The 25,769-nt window shown below is 45.8% G+C and overlaps 2 protein-coding genes and 1 long non-coding RNA gene across 4 annotated transcripts in view; 1 reads left to right on the top strand and 2 right to left on the bottom strand.

Annotated features, from left to right (window-relative positions):
- Positions 1–25,769, top strand: part of LOC127600698 (uncharacterized) — a 135,198-nt gene that overhangs the window by 60,116 nt on the left and 49,313 nt on the right. The gene's annotated exons all lie outside the window — the stretch shown is intronic.
- Positions 9–11,793, bottom strand: LOC127600502 (meiotic recombination protein REC8 homolog). Of its 2 annotated transcripts, none has more exons than XM_052065128.1 (16): positions 11,723–11,793; positions 10,956–11,024; positions 10,380–10,522; positions 10,122–10,194; positions 9,941–10,055; positions 9,147–9,225; positions 8,406–8,467; positions 8,077–8,303; positions 7,007–7,166; positions 5,098–5,308; positions 4,552–4,700; positions 4,394–4,435; positions 3,241–3,326; positions 2,376–2,429; positions 2,137–2,240; positions 9–569 (listed from the first exon to the last, which is right to left on the bottom strand). In XM_052065128.1, exons 1-16 carry the CDS (start codon positions 11,776–11,778, stop codon positions 466–468), a joined length of 1,734 nt encoding a protein of 577 aa, XP_051921088.1. In that variant the 5' UTR covers positions 11,779–11,793; the 3' UTR covers positions 9–465. The 2 variants fall into 2 exon arrangements, with proteins under 2 accessions (XP_051921088.1, XP_051921089.1); XM_052065129.1 differs by having other exon boundaries at positions 2,137–2,181.
- Positions 12,661–24,664, bottom strand: LOC127600433 (histone-lysine N-methyltransferase SETDB1-B-like). Its single transcript, XM_052064963.1, is given in 26 exon segments — positions 12,661–12,927; positions 13,617–13,705; positions 13,783–14,042; positions 14,115–14,233; positions 14,320–14,339; positions 14,854–14,978; positions 15,306–15,473; positions 15,564–15,788; positions 15,859–16,028; positions 16,114–16,230; positions 16,581–16,671; positions 16,780–17,041; positions 17,123–17,402; positions 17,484–17,597; positions 17,997–18,174; positions 19,060–19,189; positions 19,785–19,975; positions 20,408–20,481; positions 20,553–20,754; positions 20,829–20,999; positions 21,495–21,603; positions 21,832–21,875; positions 22,940–23,106; positions 23,179–23,382; positions 24,520–24,541; positions 24,544–24,664. Coding segments are annotated over 26 exon segments (3,756 nt in total). The 5' UTR covers positions 24,650–24,664; the 3' UTR covers positions 12,661–12,809.

Here is a 25,769-nt window from a genome sequence, read left to right as displayed (position 1 = left end):
AACTCGCATCACATTGGATTGAACTTTATTGGAGGGAATGTCAAGATAACAGTGAATTTCTTACGCTTTAAAAAAAAAAAAAGTGGACAGACTGCGTGGCATGTAAAAACTGTCAAGATTATTATAATCTGCCTGCTGCGACTATCGTAAAAACAACAGCAGTTTCTTTTTTTTTTTAACTCATTGCCATTTACAATAAGTAACAAACATCAGGTCGCTTTTAAGATGTAAAAACGTACAACAATTACATTTGATACAATGTAGAAGACATTTTTTGCCTTGAAACAAGAATAAAAATTCTTGAATAAAATCCGAAGTTGTAAAAAAATGTCGAACAACTACTTGGTGTTACAATTTCCAAATTTCCTTTTGGGACTTTTAAACCAGTATTCCCAAAGTCAGAATGTGTAAAAAATGTACAACGGATACGATGAACAATGAACAGATTGAAGAAGGGGAGATGCTTCACTCAGGCAGAAGATCTTTGTTGTACTTGGGACCAAGTTGGACCACGATGTCCCCGTATGGTTCGAACTGCTCTGCACGCAATGTACCAGTCGCCAAAATATCTACAAGACAACAATAGCGCAAGCATCGCATTGAATTGAAAAATCTCGTAATGGGTCAAAATCACACATTGTGGCCGTTCTCGCAATTGATCTTTTCCCTCTGATATGTTCATCTACTGTTATGTCGTCGGGGGTCAAAGCTAAAACTTCCAAGTCCAAATCTGGTCAATTTTTTTTTCCCCGCCGACAATCGTCGAGAAAATAAAAACAACACAACAAAAGTGGAGCAGGAGCAGGAACAGGTCTGACTGCTCACGCACATTTCCACCAAGCTCGACGACGAGCAAATATGCCCACAGCTGAATCTCAAGTCCAAATTTGGTCAATTTTTTTTCCCCCGCTGACAATCGTCGAGAAAATAAAAACAGGACAACTCCTGTCTGAACGAAGCTACACAACACAACAAAAGTGGAGCAGGAGCAGGAACAGGTCCGACTGCGAGCAAATATGCCCACAGCTGAATCTCAAGTCCAAATTTGGTCAATTTTTTTTCCCGCTGACAATCGTCGAGAAAATAAAAGCAGGACAAATCCTGTCTGAACGAAGCTACACAACACAACAAAAGTGGAGCAGGAGCAGCAACAGGTCCGACTGCTCACGCACATTTCCACCAAGCTCGGCGAGGTGCAACTATGCCCACAGCTGAATCTCAAGTCCAAATTTAGTCAATTTTTTTCCCCGCTGACAATCGTCGAGAAAATAAAAACAGGACAAATCCTGTCTGAATGAAGCTACACAACACAAAAAAAGTGGAGCAGGAGCAGGAACAGGTCCGACTGCGAGCAAATATGCCCACAGCTGAATCTCAAGTCCAAATTTGGTCAATTTTTTTCCCCGGTGACAATCGTCGAGAAAATAAAAACAGGACAAATCCTGTCTGAACGAAGCTACACAACACAACTAAAGTGGAGCAGGAGCAGGAACAGGTCCGACTGCTCACGCACATTTCCACCAAGCTCGACGACGCGCAAATATGCCCACAGATGGAAATTTGGTCAATTTTTTTTCCCGCTGACAATCGTCGAGAAAATAAAAACAGGACAAATCCTGTCTGAACGAAGCTACACAACACAACAAAAGTGGAGCAGGAGCAGGAACAGGTCCGACTGCTCACGCACATTTCCACCAAGCTCGACGACGAGCAAATATGCCCACAGATGGAAATTTGGTCAATTTTTTTTTCCCGCTGACAATCGTCGAGAAAATAAAAATAGGACAAATCCTGTCTGAACGAAGCTACACAACACAACAAAAGTGGAGCGGGAAAAGGTCCGACTGCTCACGCACATTTCCACCAAGCTCGACGACGATCAAATATGCCCACAGCTGAATCTCATGAGCGAGCGATAATTTATCACCATCACTAATCACCAAATACTCTGCCAGCCCTTTGTCAATTTGCGTCAATTGGAATTGTCATTATTTCAGCCATTTTGTTTGACGGCGCGGTGGGATTTTTTTCTCATGTAAAATGGCTCGGCTCAGTTCAAGGTTGGGAAACATCGGCGTTTGTAATCACAGTCAAATCATTTTGAACTTGGCTAATGGTTGAAAACAGTCATCTTACTAAGGAGCTTCTGGAAAATGTTGCTGACAGTCTTGCGGTCGGGCTCTGGCGGAAGGAGAGAATGAAAAAGCAGAGTTCTATCTTTCAGCTCGCTCCACAATGGCCTGCAGACACACACACACACACACACACACACACACGCACACATCAGTGCACACGATCACACGCTCGCACTCCCGTCGCTACTCATCTGCCAGGAGTGCGGCTCAGAAGCAGGTGACTCCTCTGATTTCGCCAACCTGTCTTCCGGCAACTCGGGGATCCCCTCCAGTGCGGCGCCATCTTGCAAAACGCTGATGGATGGAAACGGGTCACGTAAAGGATACGTTACCTCGCTCGTCATATTCACAAACAAGTGATACCTTGCGATATGACTTTCTTTCGTACTGAGACCACATTTTTTATCGCAAAATTATTCAAGTCGTCTTTCCCCATCGGAATGAATGGAAATGCAGTTAATCCGTTCCAGCCGCAAAGGTTACTTACTCTCGAAACATTTGCGGTTCGTATAACCTGAAAATTTTGATCAGAAGAACTGGTTTAGCATAGTTTGGGATTACAGCAAATTTTTGTTTTGACAACTTGCGGTTCAGTATCTTGCTCAAGAACACTTCGACATGGCCACAATGGCCAGGGATTGAACCCACAACCTCTGGGTTGAGAGAAAACCACTCTACCATTGATCCATGGCGCCTGTCACTTTTTGGTTTCTTTTTTGAAAATGCAGTTTAAAAAAAAAAGTTTTTCTTAATTTAATGTTTGAGTGCCAGATAAAATAAGTCACCAAGCAGTGCGGGGCACGGTGGTCAATTTGTAAGCATGCCCGCCTCAGTTCAGGGTGCACCTCGCCGACTGCCCGAAGACTGCTAGAATAAGCTCCGCCCTCGTGAGGATAAGAGGTTCAGACTGATCCGTGTCCTTCCACCCCAAAAGGAAACCGATGTGAATTGCAGGTTGCCAGATCTTGTGAAGTGCGCCGGCACCATCTCGCCGCGGTGATCGAAAAGCACGCAAGTTTTAGGAATTCTGCTCATACCTCGAGACATCCAGCAGGTGGCAGCACGTATCGCAAGGCACCACTGCGCATATTTCTATGAAAATCACCTTTCTTGCTCAAGTGGGCAGATTGGGGAGATGCGTTTGGGGGATTCCTGCCGGTTGGACACCTCCAGTGGAAGTGAACCAGAACCAGAACCTGGCACACACACACACACACACACGCATGTAACACAGGGAGACAAAATACCGTGTCCCTATTTTTCAATTTTAAAAATTGACAGACCCTGACCCCCAGCAGTCAAAGACTGGACTAAGGTGGTTGGGGACATTTTTGAAATAGAGAAACTGACATTTATTCTTCGAGGCGAACGTGAAAAATTTGAGACATTATGGGATACCTGGATAAAATTTACGGAAACCTAAGGTAGTGCTTGAACAGATAGTTGAGTTACCCCTATTGGCCCCATTCCACTCAAGTTCATTTTTCATTCATTCATTCATTCATTCATCCTCCGAGCCGCTTGATCCTCACTAGGGTCGCGGGGGGTGCTGGAGCCTATCCCAGCTGTCTTCGGGCAGTAGGCAGGGGACACCCTGAATCGGTTGCCAGCCAATCGCAGGGCACACAGAAACGAACAACCATTCGCGCTCACACTCACACCTAGGGTCAATTTAGAGTGTGCAATCAGCCTGCCACGCATGTTTTTGGAATGTGGGAGGAAACCGGAGCACCCGGAGAAAACCCACGCAGGCCCGGGGAGAACATGCAAACTCCACACAGGGAGGCCGGAGCTGGAATCGAACCCGGTACCTCTGCACTGTGAAGCCGACGTGCTAACCACTGGACTACCGGGCCGCCCAAGTTTATTTTTGTTTATTATTATTATTTTATTTTATTTCATTACTTTTCTACTCATATGGCACAGTGTTCAGGACATTGTATATGTGGGAGGGCAGTAAAAAGTTTTACAGGGATGTCAATGTATGTATGTACTATTTTGATGCCCGGAACTGGTGTGGTTCTATGTACTTAAACACGTGACCATGTTTTTCTTTTTTCTAAATGTTTGAAAAAATTCAATAAAAAGTTTAATAACAAAAAAAAATAAAAAATTGACAGACCCTGCGTAGTTTGGCTTTCGCCACAGGTGCTTCCACTCTACCGGTGGGTAAACAAACTAAAACAAACAAACTAAAGCTAAACTGTGTCAGGCTATTGTTGTCTCGGGACAAGAATTGCAGCTGCCCTGCGTGTACCTGACATTTCTGGCGCCTCGGGTTCTGTTCCTTCTCTCGGCACCTGCCATCACACACACACACACACACACACACACGACACAAGAGTCAACTCATCATCACATTTGCTGTCCTCCAAATTAAGTAGTGTGCCTCCCCCTCCTCCTCCCCCTTGCTAACCTCGACGCTGCTGCCGTCGGGCCCGATCGCACGCCCTTCCTCAGAACTACTGGTGGCCGCGCCTTCGCCGACGGGCCACAGCTCGATGCTGTCGAGAGGCGTGACGGTGGCGTTCTGAGTCCAGAGCGAGTCTAACTCTTCAGGTAAAACTGTGGGAAGGAGAGCAGCAGCGGCGGAGGAATGGGGAGGGAGAAATAGCTCGGTGTTATATTTTTGGAAAGGTTACCGAGGTGAGCTTTCAAAGAACAGCAGGTGGAGAAGCGTGAGGACGGAGGAGAATGCGAACGAAGGTGAAAGCTGCCATGGACGGGGGCGGGCGGGGGAGGAATACATTTATTTCATAGACCCCCGTTTTAGACCCAAAACGGGGGTCTTAGAGCTCAAACACTTGGCGGATAAGAGAAAAAATTTGATCCGTTTTGGATTCCGCACCCCCAAAAATCAGTTAAAAACAGTTCTCGGAGCGAACTCCACAGAAACTGCGCCCCCCACCCCCATCCCATCCACCCCCCAAAAGACAAGTGCGAAGCGACTTGCGATACTGACAGCCGCAGGGCTGGCTGAGCAGCGCCTCAGCAGTCTTCAGCCCGCGCGACTCGACCGAGAGGAGCTGCTGCACCCTGGTCGCAAACAAGTCGTCCTTGATCTGCTGCTCCAGCTCCTCGTAGGGAATCTGCGTCTGCGGGTCCAAGAAGATCAGTTGCCTCCCCCTCTTCCTCTTCTTCTTCGGCTGTGTCTCCTCTGGGCGGGGCGCATCCTAGGACGCAAGAACAGTCGCCCTCATTTGCCAGCCAAGAAAAGAACATTCCGGTTGCTAGAACGGGACATTGGGAATATATATTCGTAACCGGAAAAGACTTGAAAGGAAATCGGGAGCTTAAAGCGATACGGGTGACATCATACTTCGGCGTTCAAATCATTCCGAAGCTACGAGACCCTCACCTGTGTCCAACGAGACGCACATTTTGCACTGAGATTTTGTTGCGTGACCTTGGCGCCAAGTGCCATAAAACAAAGAGGAAGTAGTGGCTGTTGGCTTCGAGATGTGTTGCCACCCAGCTGAAATCCTCAAAATGAAAGCGATGACGAATGCTGTCACAAAGTAATGCCTCAACTTCCCACAAAAGGCGGTAAAGACATGAAAGCGATGGATTCCGGATGCTTCCCAGGTGCTTTGAGCGATGTCAGGACGCGTTCTCTCTATGATCTCACCTCAGATCTCCTTTTACGATGATGCAATACGATTGTGAAAAAGTTCAACTGCAGAGGTCAACTCGGCTGCGTATAATAGTTATATAAATTTTGATAGTCGGAAGTCAGACTGGGTAAAAAAAAAGATACGGTGCGGGGGCTACCTGTGGTACGCCCATAGTCTCTGACCTGCCCTTACATTGACCCTGAAGAAAAATGTAAAACAGGCGCAGCTTTCGTTTTGAACGGACGCGGACGTTGGTCCGAGCGACGTCGCGACTATTTCTGTTCCAAGTGTCACAGTGTTAGTGACGTTTTCGCTTCTACGACGACGTCTCTGACCCCTGCGGATAATTATTTTATTTCCCCCAAAAAAGAGACAAGCAAATGACACGGTGGTCCGAATGCGAGCGCCGGCCTTATTTTCTGCACGGGCCAAGAAGTTTTGGCCTGAAAAAACTGTACGCAAACCTACAATTTCATATAGCGCATTGGCCCGAATATAAGACGGTGTTTTTTGCATTGAAACAAGAAAAAGTGGGGGTCGTCTTATATTCGGGGTCTAGATATTATACGCATTCACGACGCTAGATGGCGCCAAATATCATTGAGCGAATGCTGAACTTGAGTCCCCAGGCCAAAGCGAACCCCTGCCACGAAGAATAAAAATAAAAATGATAAAAAATAAATAATAAATAAAAATAAATATTACAAAAAAAAGGAAAAAAAAAAGAAAAAATTTAAAAAATAGCGGGAAGAATGAAAAGAGAAGAAAATAATAGAAGAGATAACAGAAAATGGAGAAACGTAGTGACAATCTGGAGCAAAGTGGGTCGAAGAGGAGAAGTTGAGAAGTTATCGTGTAATTGACATTTCAAAAACCAGAAGCCATTCATTTACGAATGTGATTGCACTTTAGATTTAAATGAGGCAAAATAACATGCTTTTTTTTCTCTCAAATATATTGTTATAATCATTTGTTTCTGTAATTATTTTCTGTATAAAAATTGATTTGGTGTTCAATAATTCAGGGGCGTTTTATATACGGGCCAATACGATGCTGTACATATTAGCTGTAATATAAGTTACCACTGTATCATCATACATCATGGCCGTCAATAAGATTCTCTTTCCCACTTGTCGCAATATTAGACAGTCGTGACGAGGGACGTCCCCTGCGAGTTGGCGGTTAGTGCACAAAATAAATATCATCATCATCATCGCCTTTTTTATTCAGACCAGCGGAGCCTCCTCAGGTTTGTACCTTCATGTCTGGAGCCGGCACCGCAGCCATCGGAGGTGACGAGGATGGCGGGGGAGGAGCAACGGGGGTCATTTGATCAGCGAGGGGTTGAGGCATCCCCGAGGATCCATCCCGGGTTGGCAAGATGAGGTCCCGGTCGGATGCCGTCGTGGGATCCGCTCTGAGCAAGGACGGTCACAGGTGATGGATAGTTTTAAAGTAGGCGGAAATCCGAGCAGAGAGCGTTGCGGCCAGATAGGACGTTCCTCGTGTTACGATTCGTTTTTATTATTATGTTTAGAAAAAGCTTTAAAGGCCCGTCCCTGAAAATATTGTCTGACATTAAACAGCTCCGTGGGGCAAAAAAAGATTGCGGACCGAGGGCTTAGACCCAATGTTGATCATTTCGCGGACAAGCGCAAGGCCGGTGGATCTTTGAGAAGGAGGGCTGCGCACCTGTAGGAGTGGTCACAGCTAACTTCACTCATGGCGAGTCAAAGTGTACCTTTCATTGCATGCTGGAATCTCCACATCTGCTTGCGTTTGTCAAAGCTGATGTGAAAATTAGGAAAACTAGCAGCCATCGGGTCATGACCTTTCAGCTGACTTAAGACTCGCCGGCTAGCATCCATATGTGTAGCTTCCACAGTGACGCTTACATCATCGGAGCCACTAGCGGAAGTAGCGTGTTGTCAAACATACATCGCGATTATCTACCAAATATTTTTTTCTCGTTTTTAACCTTTTTGGACACTGTGAACCGTGATTATTTTTTTTTAAAATACCCGATTCACCTCATTCTCCAGCCGTAATGAGATCTCGTTTAGACATTTGTTATAACACATTACGGGCAATCCGTAGCAATTGGCAGCTCTGTATTTTTGAAGGAAATAAATCTGCTCTCCACCACACACACACGTGTGCAGAGCTCAGAATGCATCTTGCCCGTTCCCTGATCAAATTCATCAAAATCGCCTTTGAACAACAGTGCCAGTATTTGGATGACGTCTGAGCAGGCGCCGTTTTATCCGAGTGTTCATCTATGTGCGTAGCTGTGTAAAATGTGTGTCGTCTTTCAGATTTGGCTTTACGTGAGGGCGGTCTCTGTGGCCTCTCCCCCAAGCGTCGTCTTCCTCGCTCGCTCCACCTCTGCTGCATCTTCTGCCGTTGGAAAGGGACGCATAGACGAGAAGTTGACCTTTGCCCTGCCTTCCGGCGTCATGGGAAACGGTGGCTCACCGGTCAGGAAGTGGCCAATCTGGGCCTGCAGAGCTTCAATTGTAACGTTGACGTCGTCGTCCAGGTCTGGGCCCAAAAACTGCCGATAAACACCAAATCAAATCAAACATAAGCCTGAATGTTTTCCCAATCCTGTCCGCTCTGGTGAGTGTGTGTGTGTGTGTGTGTGTGTGTGTGGTACCTCGGGGAAAACTATGGCAGCAGGCTCTTTGATGGTGATGCTTTCTGGAGACACGGTGTGTCCTGGGAGAGGGTCGAAACCAAGAGTCACATAAGACGCGGGAAGCATTTCATCAGCATGACATTTGCAGTGTCAATGTGACGTCAGGATCTCCTGCGCAACATAGCAACACGGAGCGAAGGCATCGAGCAGAAAAGATTCTCTCCGGTTGCAGACGGACATGTATTTTTTTTTTCTGCGTTATGCTCGTAACAGAGCGGGGCCCAGTAGTCCAGTGGTTAGCACGTCGGCTTCACAGTGCAGAGGTACCGGGTTCGATTCCAGCTCCGGCCTCCCTGTGTGGAGTTTGCATGTTCTCCCCGGGCCTGCGTGGGTTTTCTCCGGGTGCTCCGGTTTCCTCCCACATTCCAAAAACATGCGTGGCAGGCTGATTGAACACTCTAAATTTTCCGTAGGTGTGAGTGTGAGCGCAGATGGTTGTTCGTCTCTGTGTGCCCTGCGATTGGCTGGCAACCGATTCAGGGTGTCCCCCGCCTACTGCCCGGAGACAGCTGGGATAGGCTCCAGCACCCCCCGCGACCCTCGTGAGGATCAGGCGGTACGGAAGATGAATGAATGAATGAATGCTCGTAACATGTTCAATTTTCTCAAGCAGTCTATCATGGAAGGCTTTCATCAAATCTTTTGATGCTAATGAGGACAAGGGACGCCGAAAATGGAATGAGGGTAAATTGCTCTTACTGCTCATCGGTGAAGCCGAGCGCTCCGGGTGGGATTCAAGCTCTGTAGAAGAGGATCGTCGCTCGGGGGTTTGCTCCATCTGAGACACAAACGCAATGTGAATGGAACAATTGGGCAGCGAAGCGGCACAACAACCTTCATAAACCACCACATTTTGAATGGAAAAAAATACGGCTTATAAGCCGCAGGTGTCCACATTATTGCAACCTGAGATATTTACAAAGAAAGACGGTACACAGAAAGCATTTTAATGAGACACCTTAAGTTTTCTTTCCAAATAGTGCCTGTCGCACAGCAGCACCACGGCAGTAAAATAGCATCAACAGGTCTGGTAAAAAAAAAAAAAAAACAAAAAAAAAAACAAAAGTCACTGTTCATTGTCGACTAATGCTTTTTTTTTTCTATGAAGGAAAAAATCCTCACTTGCCGTAACACTCGGTCGACCGTTCCTTCATTCGGTTTTCTACTATCTACGCTTTCCCGTCGGCTTTCACGACAATGTCTTTCGGAAGGTTTTTTTTTGTTGCCGTCGTAATCCTTGGTGGATGCAAAACACCGGTCAAAATGCGCCCTCTCGTGGCCGGTTGTTTTCGGTGTGTGACGGATGATCGTGTCTTCCTCGAAAACGTATGTATCAACTGGTCTCATTCTTACCTTTTATTCTTGAGCGCTCCCTGACAGCCATTAGAGAAATCGGTATATAGGCCCGTTCGTTATATAAGCCGCAGAGTTGAAAAGCGTGTGACAAAAGCCGCGGCTTATAGTACAGAAATGACGGTATGTGTTTTCAGCACCTGAATTAGAGTGCTGGGACTTGGTATGAACTGGTCCATCTCTCCAAATAGTGGGTCCAGCGGCCCATCGATCTCATCCAGAAGAGACAGAGGGTCTGTGCAAAGCATCTTTTTTCTAGCATGAAACAGAAAGAGACGCCGTTTTATTCACTGCCGGAGAATGCGCAAGATTAGGCCTCACCTGCTCAAGTCCGCCATGTCCAGCTTCTTGGCTCTATACTTCAACAGCTTGCCAACAAGGGACTGGAGCTCCTCTGAAGGGGGACAGTATGTGAAACCACTTTTTGCCACTTACTTCCTTACTTTCTCTTCACAAATCTACGCCAGTTTCTGGGGGAAACATTTTACTGGTGTGTTTTTTTTTTCTTTCTCAGAATGGCTGCAGGTGGCAGAGTTACGAGTGGTGGCGTGCGTGCGTGTGACGTGAGCGCTTCCTCACTCAGAAACATGCCACACTGGCGATGGTAGACCACCACCACGCCGTACTGCAGCTGGGAGGACAAGTAGAGGGAGAAGCGAGGCTGCGGCATGCCGGGCTGAGGAGGCGGGACCTGTACCAGGATGTAGCTCATGATGTCGTCACTGGGAAGTCATCAAGTGCATATTTGCGGGCATAAGCAACTCATTTTTTTTAAATTTCTTATATGACTAAGCCAAACAGACCAGAAACACCCCAGTAAGAATTTTAACAAAAATAGTTTTACTGTGGCGTGCACAATTTTTTTTGTGCCTCAGGTTCCACCCCTAGCCCCCCCCCCCTCAAAATGCAAAAAAACGCAATATTGATATTTTCTCACAGGTTTGCATAACACAGGAAATACCCTAAATATGAAATAGTCATTGTAACTTTTATGGTGACTAATATTCAGGGCCACAACAGCATAACTCGAAGGGTTTAATTGAAGACCATGTTATTTTATTTTTCAACTTTAAAACGTGTTAACGGGGTTTTAATATGACAGCGAGGCAGGTTCAAGTGAGATGATGAGAACGAAGAGAAGAAAAATGATCTTACCAGGATCGCGGAACATTGACTTGTAGCAATTCGCGGCGAGTAACGTTGACGCCACGGGTCGCCGCCAGCCTACATTCAGCAAAGCAAAAAAAAAAAGAGTTCATCTGAATCCAATACAAGTGCAGCGGTCGATCCATTTTTTTTCAATGTCATCATGAGAGAGCAAAATGAGCTGGAGCCGAAGGCTCCGGCTGTAAACCGACTTTGGGGGGCGGGGGGGGGGGGGGGGGACGCGGCTGGGCTACACCCTGGACTGGTCGCCGGGCAAAAACAGACAAACAAGCATTGCCAGTCACGAACGTCTTAATGTGTGCGTAGTTGTGCTACTTCAACAAAAGAGACGCGTGGGCTGCGTAAACAGATTATTTCATTTTCTAATTACACGTCAATACCCGTATTTCGCCACTGCTTTCAGACACGCTCAATGAAATTGATTGTACGCACCCCCCCCCAAAAAAAACCCGATTAAGTGGCATTTTTAAGTTCATTTCAATCCAAATGATGGCGTCTTACATCATTCGAACATCATCGCTTCTTGAAAAAAAAATACTCGTGCGCTGCCTATGCAGATCATTTTCATCTTCTAATTACATGTAAATAACTGTACTTAAATCTTTTACAAGGTATAATACTTTGTCTGAAAACTAATTATGTTGACTAATATAGGTTTCATCATAGCACCTTAGCCAGAGCAATTAACGGGGTTTATCGTTGGCTAGCTAGTCGATCACATTTATATTCAATTAACAAATGTACATTTTACTCACCAAATCGTCGAAAAACATCCAGTGCCTCGCCTTAAAACAACTGGGTAGTAAAACATATTGGATAAGTGAGTTAAAGTTGTGAAAAGGTTTCTCACGAAATTGATCGGAGGTATTTTTGAAAGTTTTAGGGTGGGATTGTCGAATGTTTCTGCATGGGACGCTGTGATTGGTCCATCCGATTTGGTTGTCAGGGAAGGGAAGACTTTCTTTTCGAGGGTTGATGGAGATTACATCGCACATTACACAGAAGATTCGAGATTTAAAATAGATACCGGTGGACTCTCCAGATACGGCTGGGTGATATGGTAAAATTAAAATTAAATCTAAATTTTTTTTCCCCACCGAAAAAAAAATCGCTTCAATTGACAGCAAACAAGCTTTCAAATTTCTTCTTTTTTCCTCCCAGTCACCATCCGTCACAAAATTATTGTCAATCGTTGTTTTTTAAAAATCCAACACATTCCCTCCGTTGAAAAATGTCCAAGCACGTTGATAAATCCGTTTTAACATATTTAGTAAGGGCTAAAATGAGCAAATGGCAATGTTCAGCACGACTGATGCTTTCTATGGAATTCCATTGTCATCTGGAAAGCAACGTGAAAATGATCTCGCTTCTGTTGCGCTGGAACATTCAAGCTAGCTGGAATTAAAGTCAGTGCCCACCATCCTTCCGTCATTATTCAAATGCATCAGAAGAATGAAACTCTGAGATCTTATTACAGGTGGCCAAACAATTGCATTTACCAGTAGAAGTCACGTCACGGGTTTCCTTCATTTGATTACATGCATGATTTTGGCATGTCCTATACATAGCTCTGCAGTGTTTATGACCCAAGTCATCAAAAATCACCTTAAGTAATAAATTATTGAACCGTGCAGTCCCTACTTCCCTCTTGTAGTGGGCAAAAAAGGAATAAACAGGCACCCTGGAGCAGCCCTTTCTGAAAGAAAAGGACATTTTATTCCACTGTAACCCAACCTTCTTTCATGAATGCATATTAAAAAAAAAATAGCTGTCATGAAACTCTAACTCAAAAGACAACAAGCACATCCTAGCTTTTTGTTTTGTTTGAAAGAAGCGGTGCGGTCACAGGAGTCTACCGCGACACTCGGTGGAGCCGCAGCAGCAAAGCAGCACTTTGCCCTCCACGCTGCCCACTTCGTAGTTGTAGTCCCACGTCAGCTCCGTACCCGCCCGGATACGCCTGCGCAAGGACATGAAGGATGTGATTGAGGTAAAAAATAAAAGACAACAACAACCTGAAACCAAACACGACTTCCAAACAAATGCAGGACTTATCACATATCATTTACAACACTTGAGCGGCAAACGTTTGCTACTCGCCGCCCGTCAGCATGTAAGGCAGGCATGTCCAAAGTCCGGCCCGCGGGCCAAATCCGGCCCGCGGTCGAATTTCATCCGGCCCTCGGCCCCCGTCATAAAATCAGTGCCGTCTGGCCCGCAGGTTGGGCGCCATGGAACACGTGTTGCATTGACTGAGGTCTCGTAGACTGGTGAGTGATGTTTGATAGAGTACTGCTTCCCTCTAGTGGCTAAATGAGTAATAGCATTCACTAAATGAGTAATAGCATTTAGACACTAGAGAGCATCACTCACGAGTTAACAAGACATCACTCCGTGTTTATATTGACTGATATGTCATATTTCAAATTCCTGTTTCAAATGAACCAAAAGAAATTCTTAAGATTGTTGAAATTAAAATAAAAATGGAAATGTGAAACAGACTGGCTTACTAAAATTTGTTGAACAATATTGTTGTTCAATGTTAAGAATGTCAGCCAAGGTCGGCCCCCCGACATTTTACCACATAAAATCTGGCCCCCTTGGCAAAAAGTTTGGACACCCCTGATGTAAGGTGAGCGACAAACTCACTTGCTGGCAAAAAAGGCCACCCAGGGGAACCTCAAGTCGTGCGTGTCCACAAAGACGTTCTGGACAAACAGGTTGGGACTGCAGCTATGCTGTAGCGCCAAAAAGGAGAGGACAGAGAAGTGATGGCGATCGCCTTCGGTCCAAAGACTTTGTCGAGCTCACTCACGTTGAGGTAGCGGCCGAGGTTTCCCTCCAGCTTGGCGTCGATGATGTAACATGACTCTTCGCCGTCGAAGAATTGCCGCGTGTTTTTGTGGCCGCTCTCGCCGCCGCCGCCGCCGCTTGCGCCCTGCTGGCCCGACTTCCCGCTGGGCCCGCCCTGAGACGCTCCGCCTCCAGGCGCGCCCGTCTTCACCATCATGCCGTGGCCGGTCTTGAGCGCGATGCCGCGAGTGGATTTCACGGCCACTTGCTTCTTGACCACGCCTGAACAAAGCGGGAGAGACTCAAATTAGGAGCGCGTCAGCAGGGATGCGGCTCGTTTGTCCCTTTTCTCACCCGGGGCGGCTTTGTCTTTCTCCTTATTGTCGTCTGAGCCGGAGCTGATGGTCTGGACGTCGTCGCTGTCCGAGAGAGTGGTAATGTCTTGCTTTTTGGGCGTATCGCCCTTCACTTGGCTGCGAGTCAAGACAGGCACATTGAGGACTGGGATCATTGCTGTTTGATTGTTACGTTTGATTCCAGGTGGTGAGCGCTGACGCACCTCTTGGGGTCTCCAGAGTCCTGTGAAGGAAACAGAAAAGGATCAGGATTCAAATGACATAACATATGCCACACTGGATAAAAAATATTTGATGAAGCGGTTCTAGAAGAGTGTGTTTTTCAACACTATGTGCATGCTTGGTCTTGACGTAAATGCTCAGCAACGTCACCCAAGCACTTGAAAATGGTGGCCTCTTACCAGTGCTCATTTTCCACCGGAGAACTTGTTTTAAACTACTCGTAACTTGTTTTTTTTTTTTTTTTCAAATCAAGATGTTGCTTTCATAAAAGTGCTAAAACTATCACAACTACTGTGTTCAATAGACAAATGAACGCCATCTTGGTCAATCACGCGACAGTGACACAGATCTCCGGCTGAGCAATTTAACCTCGCGCAGAATGTAAATGGCACGTCGGAATAGATCACGTGACGTTCAAACAGTTGCCCGGAGATCTTCATCTAGAATGATTTATTTTAATCAGAATGACAAAACGCATTTTGATGGTGGTCGTGATTGTCTTGGTGTCGACTCACCTTCTTCATTCCCTGGCTGGTGAGCCAGGAAGCCACTTTGCTTTTTCCCGACTCCTCGGTCACGGGCAGCGACTTGTCGTCACCTTTGGCCGCCGCGGGATTCCCATCTTTGTCGTCTTGACTCCCTGAGGTAGGAGGGAAGCGTTCACGGGACAAATGTTGCTCTCGGCTGTGAATTCAATCAGACCGAAGTGCGATAGGCAGGAGTGGAGATGGGTTAGAAGCATGGCGTTGATACTTTATGATCCTCTCAGTTTTATGTGCATTTCAAGGCATTTTGGAGGGGAAACCAATTATTTGTGTATGGGCCGAGTCTGTGTCCCATGACCCCGTTTTGGCAGCACCGGAGTGTCGTCAAGCTATGCTGACACCACGCGGTGGTATAAGACTTTTCAACGCGCAAACATTGCAAGTTTGGAGCGCGGGAGTCACTTCAGACTCGGAAAGCTCACCTTCCTTGTGGCCTTTGGCTTGTCCACGCGTGGTGTAACTCCTCCACACAGAACTGCTGCTGTAGTAGGTGTCTTTAACAAACGTGTCATCCGAACTGTCGCTTTCGTCACTCTTGGAATCCTTATCTTCTTCCTCGTTGCTTTCCTCCGACGACCTCGAGCTGTCGGCTGTGGGAGCGATGACCAACCAGGCAGTCCAGCGTTAGCACGAACTGCTACCGTAACAGGCCCGTGAGGGGCCGTAGGGGGGGGACTCACCCTTTTTGCCCTGCCGTCCAAAGGAGTTTGCTGCCACTAAGGCAGACGGCTGGATTTTTAACCTGGAAATGTCCACACCGCTGCCCTCGCTGTCGGAGCAGTGGGCCTCACTCTCGTAGCCCTCCTTGAAGTTCTCCACACTCTCAATGTGGTCCAGGTTAGCAAAATACTCGTCGCCCATCTCCAAGCCTTCTTTGTCGGCAAAGTCATCCGTCAGGATTTTACCTGAAGGGGTCAAGCAGCGACTTTGAAATAAACAGTAGTTTTTTTCTCTCCACTTGAGGATGTGTCGTACCGGCGTAGATGCAGACGAAGGAGCCCTTGGCCACGTCATCCAAGCAGCGGATGCCCCAGCCTTTGTTTTGGGTCTTGAAGAGCTGAAGACGCACCTGCAGGCCGTGCTGCACCAGCCGGTTGGTGCACATTTGAGAGCAGCACTTGCAGCGCTTATTACACTCGTAGATGCTGAGCAGATTGGGGACACGAAAGCCAGTGAGTCAATATGTGTGATGAGGAACCTCTCCGTCCGGTCTTCGCGAAAAATTCTGACCCTGTGGGTAGGCACTCCTCGAGACGCTTGTTCAGAAAGCCGGCGTTCGGGTTGATCTGTCCACCGGGAGTACAACCGGTAGCCTGTAGTGTCAGCTGGTGGCAAGAACATTTGGACCTGGAACCAAACGCCAAGACGAGTATCAGATGCCCGAGCCACCTCATCTGGCTCCTCTCGAAGTGGAGAAGCGGCTCGACTCTCGAGCCCCCTTCCCAGATGAGCTTCTCACCCGTTTTGTTTTTATTTGACGGCCAATTCCTGGTTGCTCACTCAAGTCGCTTGTCGATTGGCTATCGAGATTCACTGCGTCAAGAGTCACGAGTAGTTGGCTTTTCCCGATTTTATCTTTAGATCGACACGATTATTGGTACAAACTCACTCTCTAAGCACACCTCGGACCAAAGGATAATCTTTACAGGACAAACTTATAAAACATCAATCTCGGATTGGAGTGCAACTTGACTCACTTGTCCTGACAGCCATCGGTGCAATCGCACCCAACCAGGAAGTCTGGACTTGTGTTGATGAACACCCCGTCCTCCGGAATGCGCTCTTTGCCTTGAAAAGTGGGGAAAACAACTTTCATCCATCACTGGGTTCTAAATGACAATTGTCAACCCAAAGGCAGAATCAATACGTCATCAACCGCATCCGTCGCGCGCTTACTGTAGGCGACTTTAGGGGGCGGCGTGGAGTCGATCTCGTTGACGCAGGAGAGCGGGATGTCCTCGTTCCCTCTGGTGATGTCTGCGATGTAATAGAAGGGCCTGAGCGGCTGGAAGTTGCGGTCCACCAGCACGTAGGGGTCCAGACAGAACATCTCCAAGAAGATGAAGTCACAGGTGGTCTGGAAGAGGTAGCGCTGGATCTCGGTCATGTTACGCAGGCAGAGGCCGCACGGGGCCTTGTAGATCACGTGGAAGGTCATCTACAGTGGGGGAAAATTTGCACACGTTCAGCACCAAATCGGAGGAAGGCGGCGCGGCATCGGGCGTTCCTTCGGGCTCACCTTGCGGTTGACTTTGCGCCGGCCCGTCATGCGTCGGAAGTCGTACAGTAGCGGAATGAGGAGAGGGTTCTTCCCTCGGTGAATGTCGCGCTTGGCCGGCCGTACGCGGTTCAAACAGGCCGGCTGGCAGAGGTGCTCCATGTAGAAGATGCGGTCGGTCGGGGCTCGGTATGACGGCTGGTGCGGGATGGTGACCGCCGGGTGGGCCGTCGCGGGCGAGGTGGCGGGGGCCACCGTCGCTTTGGGATACAACTGAACCGGCGCGGGAGTCTCTGCGGGACTGACGATTCAGGAAAGAGACTCCGATCAGCTCAACGCTTCAATGCTACTTCTTGTGATGATTGTGCAGCGGACATTTCACCTTGGCACGTTGCTGGGGTTGGTGGCGAGCGACTGCATGACTTTAGAGGCGTGGGTGCCGCCTACGCCGGGAACAAACGGAGACGTGCTCTTCTTGGCCATCTGATGTTTGGTTCTTCGTTGGGAGCACAGGCAGAAAAACAAAGTGAGCCAGTGGGACGATGATCGCTTACCATTGATAAATCTACATACGTTTGATCGAGTTTTGTCCAACCGCCGTGTGCACGACTTCACCAAACGGGCAGGCACGCGCGCATGTGCAGTGAACATTTCAGGGGCAATGAGCGATTTACAGTTGGAATAGGACACGTGCCACACGGGCGACATTAAAAACTAACGCCGTGCCGAGTATTTTTAACGAGCGAGAAGTACAAGATGAGCTAAACTGCCTGAGGTAGGCGCCGCTTCAATGCGAGTGGAAACATTCCCTTTAGTGACGTTGTGTGTGTGTGTGTGTGTGTACATTTTTGTGCATACAGTTAGCGTCCGTAATTCTCAATAGACATCAACGTACTCGGAACGTGGCAACTGAGTGAGGTTACTGCTTGTTGGGGTGGTTGGCGGCTGTTGGATTTGAGGTGTCAGAAGGCCCTGAGAGGGTGCCGGCTTAATCGGAGAAACTCCAATGGGAGAAGCTCCAACATGGCCGTCGCTAGTGTACTGGACTACGGGGCCTTTACTTCTCAGTGCACCTGGAGAGCAACACAAGAAGCAAAGCAGTACAATGGAAATCCAATTCCAGCTTCCCAAAAACAAGTGTAACGTGTTTTTAGAAATACAGCACCCTGTGTACTGTTACACTGAATAAGAACAGTCAAAACAATTCATTAAAATGTCATTTTAACATCCATATGCAGTGCTATATGCATATGGATCACATGTGTCAAACTCAAGGCCCGGGGGCCAGATTTGGTCTGCTTGGTCAATTTATGTGGCCCGTGAAAGCAAATCATGTGCGTCAACTAACTAAGATCTGTACCAAAATGGCAAATTGTCATGTGTAATAAATAGTGTTGAGATTTTGCAATAATTTCGTCACTTTGTTTACCATCACTTAAACAGTACTTAAACAAACTATTTGAAATCGACTTGGTTGATTTCAAAACTAGTAGCCTATTGATTTGTTGTGCACAGGTAATAATTCTGTGGTTTCTCTGTCACAACGGCCCTCCAAGGGAAGACCTAACTCCAAATTGGCCCACAACTACAATGAGTTTGACACCCGTGATCTGGATGGACTGAGCCAGTGCCAAACTACCCCAGTAGGCGGAGGTAATAAATCACTCAAGGCAGACAAGAATTTGTCGACGCGTTGCTCCACCGTTTGTGTGTTCAAATATCCCGCTGCTGTATGCGTTACAACAACACAACGGCGCCGATGTTACACTTTAGCATCTCGAGTGCTATGCATTGTTAGCAGTAAGCTGTTTATATGCCTCTATCAATACGCCTCTATCAATACCTCTCTTATCGTGTCAATCAAAACTGAGGATGACAATTTTAGCCAAGGCATAATTTGTATAGCGCAGAGGTGTGTGTAACAAAGGCGCTGATGAGCATATTCGAGTGGGTGTTACCCATATTGGGTCGCGTCCTCAGCTGGCCGGCCAGCTTCTTCTCTTGCGTGTTGGCGGTGGTCATCTTCAAGTTGAACATCGGCTCCAACCTGGTGGAGCCGCGGTAGATCCACTCACTCCTCTTATCATCCTGATGCACAGCAAATGAGGCAGAGCGACCGTTTGTCCAAATCAATGAACGATAGACAGTGGATATATAAAAAGTCTACACACTCCTGTTCAACAGCCAAATTTTCGAGACATCAAAAAATTAGACTGAGATATGTCATTTCGAAACTTTCCACCTTTAACGTGACCTACATAACCTGTACAAGTACAATGAAAGACAAACTGAAATCTTTCAAAGATTAAAAAAAACAACAAAAAAAACGGCAGAATAAGTTGGTTACATAAATATGCACAACCTCAAACTGATCATTTTGTGATAGCACTCAAGACTTTTTGGGTAGGGGTCCATCAGTAGCAATGTGACAAGATTTCCAAAAAAATGACACCCTGTCAAAAAGTCTGGTTGGAATGGCCACTTCAACCTGAGCATGCTTCGAGAATTTGAAGAATTAGCTGCTGTGATCCTGAAAATTTGCGTTTTGGTGCTGGGAAAAAACATTACAATTTTTTTTGACATCACAACAACCTGCCAATTGGACAGGGGCATGCAGATTTTTGCTATTTAATGCTGTTTCACTCTCACAGGATTATTTGATTCAAGTGTTGTTTCTGTGTACCAGAAAAAGGATCTTGACCAAGCTGCCGTCCACTTCCTCGACTTTACTTTTCCACCAGGTTCCCTCCCACTCTGTTTTGATGATCTGGCCAACTTTAAGAAGCACCATGGGCCTGCTGGGGTACGCCGTGATGTACTCCTCGATGAAGTCGCGACACGACGCGTCCTCAATGTCCTCCCACGTACGCTTCACTGTCAATTAAACGATATTAATTACAAAAAAAAAACATTTAGCAACAGTAACGAATGTTAAAAAATAAGAGCTACATGAATGTACAAGGTTATACAAAAGTCTCATTACTATGAGATTATTTGTTAATTTTTTTTAATTAATAGGCTTTCATTATTTTCAATATTATTGATGTACATAATTTGTTGTGGGTGCAAGAATGCCACTGGGAACCAAACCTGCAATTGGATCATCATTCATTTACGTTTGAGCATTTTTTGCACTGTCCATTTGAAAAAGTGTCAAGTCTTTGAATAAAGGGATGGAAATTGTAAAAAATATTGTACTAATAGCATCCTTTATGGTTGAATAAAGGAGTGATTATCGACAAGCTTGGTCCATGATCAAAATGAATGTCAGTCGCAGAGACAATTCAAGAAGAAAAGGAGCCTTACATGGTCTGCAGACAGGGAAGAGGTCCGGCAGGTTGACGTAGGAAGCGTAGCCGTCGTCGAAGAAGATCAAAAACCTGCCAGACAAACGGGGACGTCAAGCGGCGGCTCTCCTTTAACTTCCGTTTGACCTCGTCTGGCGACGCACCTCATCTGATTCTTGGTGGTGGGCATCTCCGCCACGATGCCGGCGTACAGCCACATTTGGTGGCTGTCCTTGTACTTGGCCACCACGCGGGCCCCCACGAATAGACTCTCCAAGGTGGGGTTGTAGTCGAAGGCCACGTGGTTCCCCGAGAGCAGGCTCTTGCCTTTATCAAACTTCACTTTGTATTTATAGGAATTTGTGCCTGAACGTGCGCACAACAACACAGTCGGTCAAGTTGCACCACTTTGAATGTTGTCAGTGGAAACGGTCGCGCACCGATGGCGTTGATGGCAACCAGGGTGCCCTTGTGCCAGGTCTTCATGCGTTTCTTGCCCAGAATGTTCATGCCCACTTGCAGCTCATCTTCTCTCTTCTTGGGGCTGATGTGGCTCACGGGCTGAGTGCTGATCTGAGACACGATCACGGCTGGCGGCGTGGGGTGAGGACCTGCGGGTTGGGGAGACTGCGTTTAGCGATGGAAAGTTTGCTAAATGGAAATATGAGAATACAAGAGAGGAGCAAAAACATATAGAGATATTTATAACAGCAGTAGAGTTTGCCGTCACTTTTGATGTATGCACAATAAACATTCTCAAAATGACATTATATGGCAGTAGCTCTTATCCCTTAAAAAAAAAAAATTTGCTTTGCTTCTGGACATAAAAATACAGTTTGCTGGTATACACAAGGTGTATTTAAGATATAAAAACCGCCCATTTTACACACAAAAAAAGAAAGCCAATTGTTTTTGGTTTTTTTGTTCAATAAAACCTTGCTTCTTCCTGGGATTAACCTGGAAAAATGGTTGGATGGAAGGATGGAATGATGGATGGATGGACAAATAGTTTTACAAAATGTGAAAGTTGCTCCTCAAATGAAGTAATTGATTCACAAAACTGCTCCGCAGAGAAAATAAATTCTCTAGGGGGGGAAAGCACGCACCTGACTGTGCTGGCGATCTGGTTAAGGCGGTCCCTGGCGAAGGTCTGGTGACGATTTGGACCAATTTGTTGACCTGCTCAGACGTTTTCCTGATCGCAGTGGCGGTATCCTGAATCCAACAGCAACAGCGTTATGTCACAGTGAGGCCGGATCCATGCACGCACGTCAATCGTTTTCCATTTTTGTCACGGGTAAGCTTTCGCCTATCCCAGCTGACTTTGGGCACACCCCGCAGGGGGCACAGGCCGGACAGGTCAGCAGCCCGCCCGGTCAAGGGCAACTAATTATCCCACTCACGGCTTCGTACCAAACGGTCCAAAGTCCTCCTGGTGCTTACCATTGGTTCTTGAATGGAGATGACAGATTTCTGTGGCGGCACCACTGACATGCGGAGAGAAGTGAAACAAGGTATGAATTGTTCATTTGGATTACAAGAAACTAGTCCCACATGAAAGCTGATTTGGGACAAACTTGAAGTCTTTGAAGAGATTTCCTTATCTGTCCCAACGTTGCCAATTTATATAGTAGGGACAAAACATTTTTTGGGATACAGCGGTGTCTTGAGGTACCAGTTGAAATTCTTAGCCAGATACCTAATTTAAAAGACTCGCATCTCAAATTTTCCGTCACCAATGAAATTAATTGGGTTAGAACAACGTTGCATTGATGCTAATAGTTAGCCAGTCCCTATGGCATTTCCCATTAGGCTAGCACTAGCATTAGGCTAGTATTAGCATTAAGCTAGCAGACTAAAGGGAAAACTATGTGGTTGCTTTAAATACATGTCACACTCCATGTTTTATGTTTAGTTTGACGTTAAACTTCAAACGTGAGAGGCAATAAACAGCTTGAAGTCTCTTTTGGGAAGAATCGTTCACTTGTTACGAAACGGCTGCTTGTTGTGAAGTGAGTTGAGTTGACGAGAAGCAGCAGTTTGGTAACCAATGAACAATTCTTCACAAAAGAGGCTTGGAGCTGTTGAATCCCACTCCCGCTTGAAGTTTATGCAATACAACGCTTCTTTACATCGTACGTTAAGAACAGATGCGCTTCACAGAGCTTTTAAAACAAAATAAAAATAATACAACAGAACACATGAAAAAATAAAACATCTGAAGAAGAAGCAGGACTATCCTTCTTCGATTGTGTCCATATGACTGTAGTGTCTCTTGGTGTTCAAGACGGGCACACCAGAAGGAGCAGTACAGTCAATTGGGTTGGAGCATTAAATTATATTCTACAAACTGTTTACAGAGAACTGCTATTTTCACATATTTAAAAAATATATATTAAGTATATTATTTTTGGTGGTTGAACGCTGGAACGGATTAATGGCAATGCCACTCATTCCCACAGGGAAAGACGATATCCCATGTTTCATAAAAGAGGGTGGACTGTATTATATTTGGAGGAATCCATTTTGAGCAGGGTGCGCAAGCACTCACAGCATCCGACGGCGATGACGTCATCGTCGTCATCGTCATCGTCTATCTCTATGACTTCACCACTCGTAGGGCCGCCGCCGCCGTCTTCGTCCTCTGAGCTGCTCTTGTACACCAGCCCGTTCTTCTGGTACGTCTCCCTCACCAGCTTTTCGCACTCCACCAATGACCTGAGGGCCGAGAGGAACGAGAGGACCCAGCGTGACTCGGCAAGCGCCGGCACCGCCAGTGCAGCAGCTCACTTTTTGGTATCGTTGATGAGCTTCTCCGTGGCCGCCTCCTCTTGCTCCTTCTGCTCCACCCGCTGAGTCAGCTCACTGAGCTGAGCCCGTTTATTCTGCACGAGCTCGCTGTTCTCCACCATCTCGTTGATCAACTTCTTCAGCTCATCCAGAGAGACGCCGAGCTCATCCTCCAGAGCCGAGTCCCAGCCCTCCACCTCCATTCTGAAAGAGGCCAACTGGACAGTAACTAACCAGTATCCTCAAAGAGTGATGCCATGCGACCAACCATTCCTCACCAAATATAGAAAACTATAGGCATTTTCAATTAGTAGGGGCTTTTGTTTGTTTTATAAATTAAAAATCACTAGCTATGCAACTACGCTCCTTTCCTAAAATACTGTAAAAAATGAAATAAAGTCAGTCCAACTATATCAAAAGATGTAAAATTTAAAAAGAAGACAAACACAAACGGCTCCATCAGAGATTTCAACCGGACGGAATTGTTACATTCTACCTTGTCAAATGCACAAGTCAAATTTATTTGATAGTGGAGGAGGGATTTTTTGGAGTGGTTTTTTTTTCATGTGGCAGTACCACGCGTCTGTACTTATGCAATATTTTAAACTTGAAATATGGAATATATTTGCATTTATTTAACATTGTGAAGTCTGAGCATTCATTTGATGTCCATCCTGTTTTAAAGTTGCACCCGGCACTTTCAGGCCAACCATTATGCCGGCCAACCATTATGCTGATGTGTATGTCCCTCGGTGAAAGTGGGTTTGACGTCCCTGAGAAAGTAGATAATTCAGTGACGACTGGTGATAATAATTTGACTGTCTATTATTCAGCCTTGGTGGTGAATCGGGAGATTTTGCTGACGTAAACTATGTGGATTGACGCAACAAGAGATACATTGAAGCTCTTGTTACACTATGCAGATTTTATTGTCAGTCATCTTTGTGATGCATTTTGGCGTGCGTGAGAGTGATGCTTGTCTTTGCGCAATAGGTAATCTTGTTATACATGAAATATTGCAAATAGGTGATGGTGGGGCATTCTTTTAAACACCGTAAACAAGCTCGCCGTGATGCGCTCAGGTGCTCAGACTCCCTTCTTGAACGTCAACGGACGTTCATTGCGAGGCGAAGGAATCGACTAAAACAGCTGACCAAAAAGAACTTCTTTCAAAAGCAAAGATGCTAGCAGGTTAGCCTAGCCTTAGCGGTGAGAAAGTCTCCGGTGTGGGATGACTGCCTGCAGGTAACCTCGAGAAAGCCCACAAACGTGTTCTCTCGTTCTCAACCGCGTCACAAAGAGCGTGGTGCGGCGAAAACAGGACTGGAAGGCAACACTTACCCATCGCCAGTGTCCATTTTGCGTCAATACCAACCGCTAACTTGCTTAAGCTAGCAGCGAAATAGGTCGGCGCATGTTTCTCCGGCATCATCGGAGTGGGCGGGGTTATCTCCTCTGCTGCCTCGTACATAATAAATAAATAAAAACAGGCATAATACACGCCGACTCGCGGGTTTGTTGGTGAACACGCAAACATACACTCTTTTTAAACTCACTTTTACTTTTTTTTCAGGCGGGGGGGGGGGGGGGGGTGATTAGGGGGCATTCTTGTATCTTACCTCAATTAAACAGACAAAAGTGACGGTTTTTTCCCCAAAATTAGAATCATTCCAAATAGTTAACGTAATTTCTTGAATTGTAAAACGTACCGGTAATCAATAATTCCTAAATGACTAATTCTATTTAGTCATCTAATTCAAGTAAACTGCATATTGTAATTTCTAATTATTTGATAAATTACTGCATGTCACAGAAACGAATTATATTGTATTGTGATTTTAGAAATTCTATTACTTTCCATTCATGTAATAGTATTTATTTTTAAATTGATTAAATAAAATGTGAATGTTCTTTTTTAATTTTTTTTTTTTTAGAAAATGTCATTTTAAAACGTAATTATTTGTGTATTTCGTAAATAATTACTTTTTCGTGTTATTCAATGTATAGTAAAATATAATTCGTAATTATTTAATAAATTAACATTTCCATTAATTAAACAACAAAAATATGACATTATTTAATACCGGAATGAAAACTAGAGAATTTAAATGCAGTACAATGCAGTCGAATAGCAAATATCGAAAAACAGGTTGTATACATTACCAGTAATGTACGGTAAGTGTTTGCCATCACATTGGGGCCGACATGGCTCAGTCATAGAGAGGTCGTTTCCCAACTCAGAAGTAGTACAATCCCCGGTCATTGGAATCATAACACTATAAATGGGAACATGAAAATTTAATTGTGATTCCACAATTTCAGGTGATTGACTGTTCCAACTAATTTCTAAAACTGTTATCTCATCAATTGAAAACATCCCCATTGCATAAAATGTAAAAAATAAATCAAACCAAGCAGCAATTTTAATTATTTGACCTGCAGAACCCTCCAATTATGAACAGTACTTACATTCATTGTTGAAGATGTGTTCCTGCTAAGGGGCGAACAACAACAACAAAATCTCCCATTTCTTTCATATTTTATCAATATATCAATTTATTACAAAAACAAACATTTCGTTCACGTGTTGA

Source organism: Hippocampus zosterae, chromosome 5 (assembly GCF_025434085.1).
Source record: "Hippocampus zosterae strain Florida chromosome 5, ASM2543408v3, whole genome shotgun sequence".
In the NCBI taxonomy this organism is placed as follows: domain Eukaryota; kingdom Metazoa; phylum Chordata; class Actinopteri; order Syngnathiformes; family Syngnathidae; genus Hippocampus; species Hippocampus zosterae.
The sequence above is the reverse complement of the archived record's forward strand: the minus strand, read 5'-3'. Positions and strand labels throughout refer to the sequence as shown.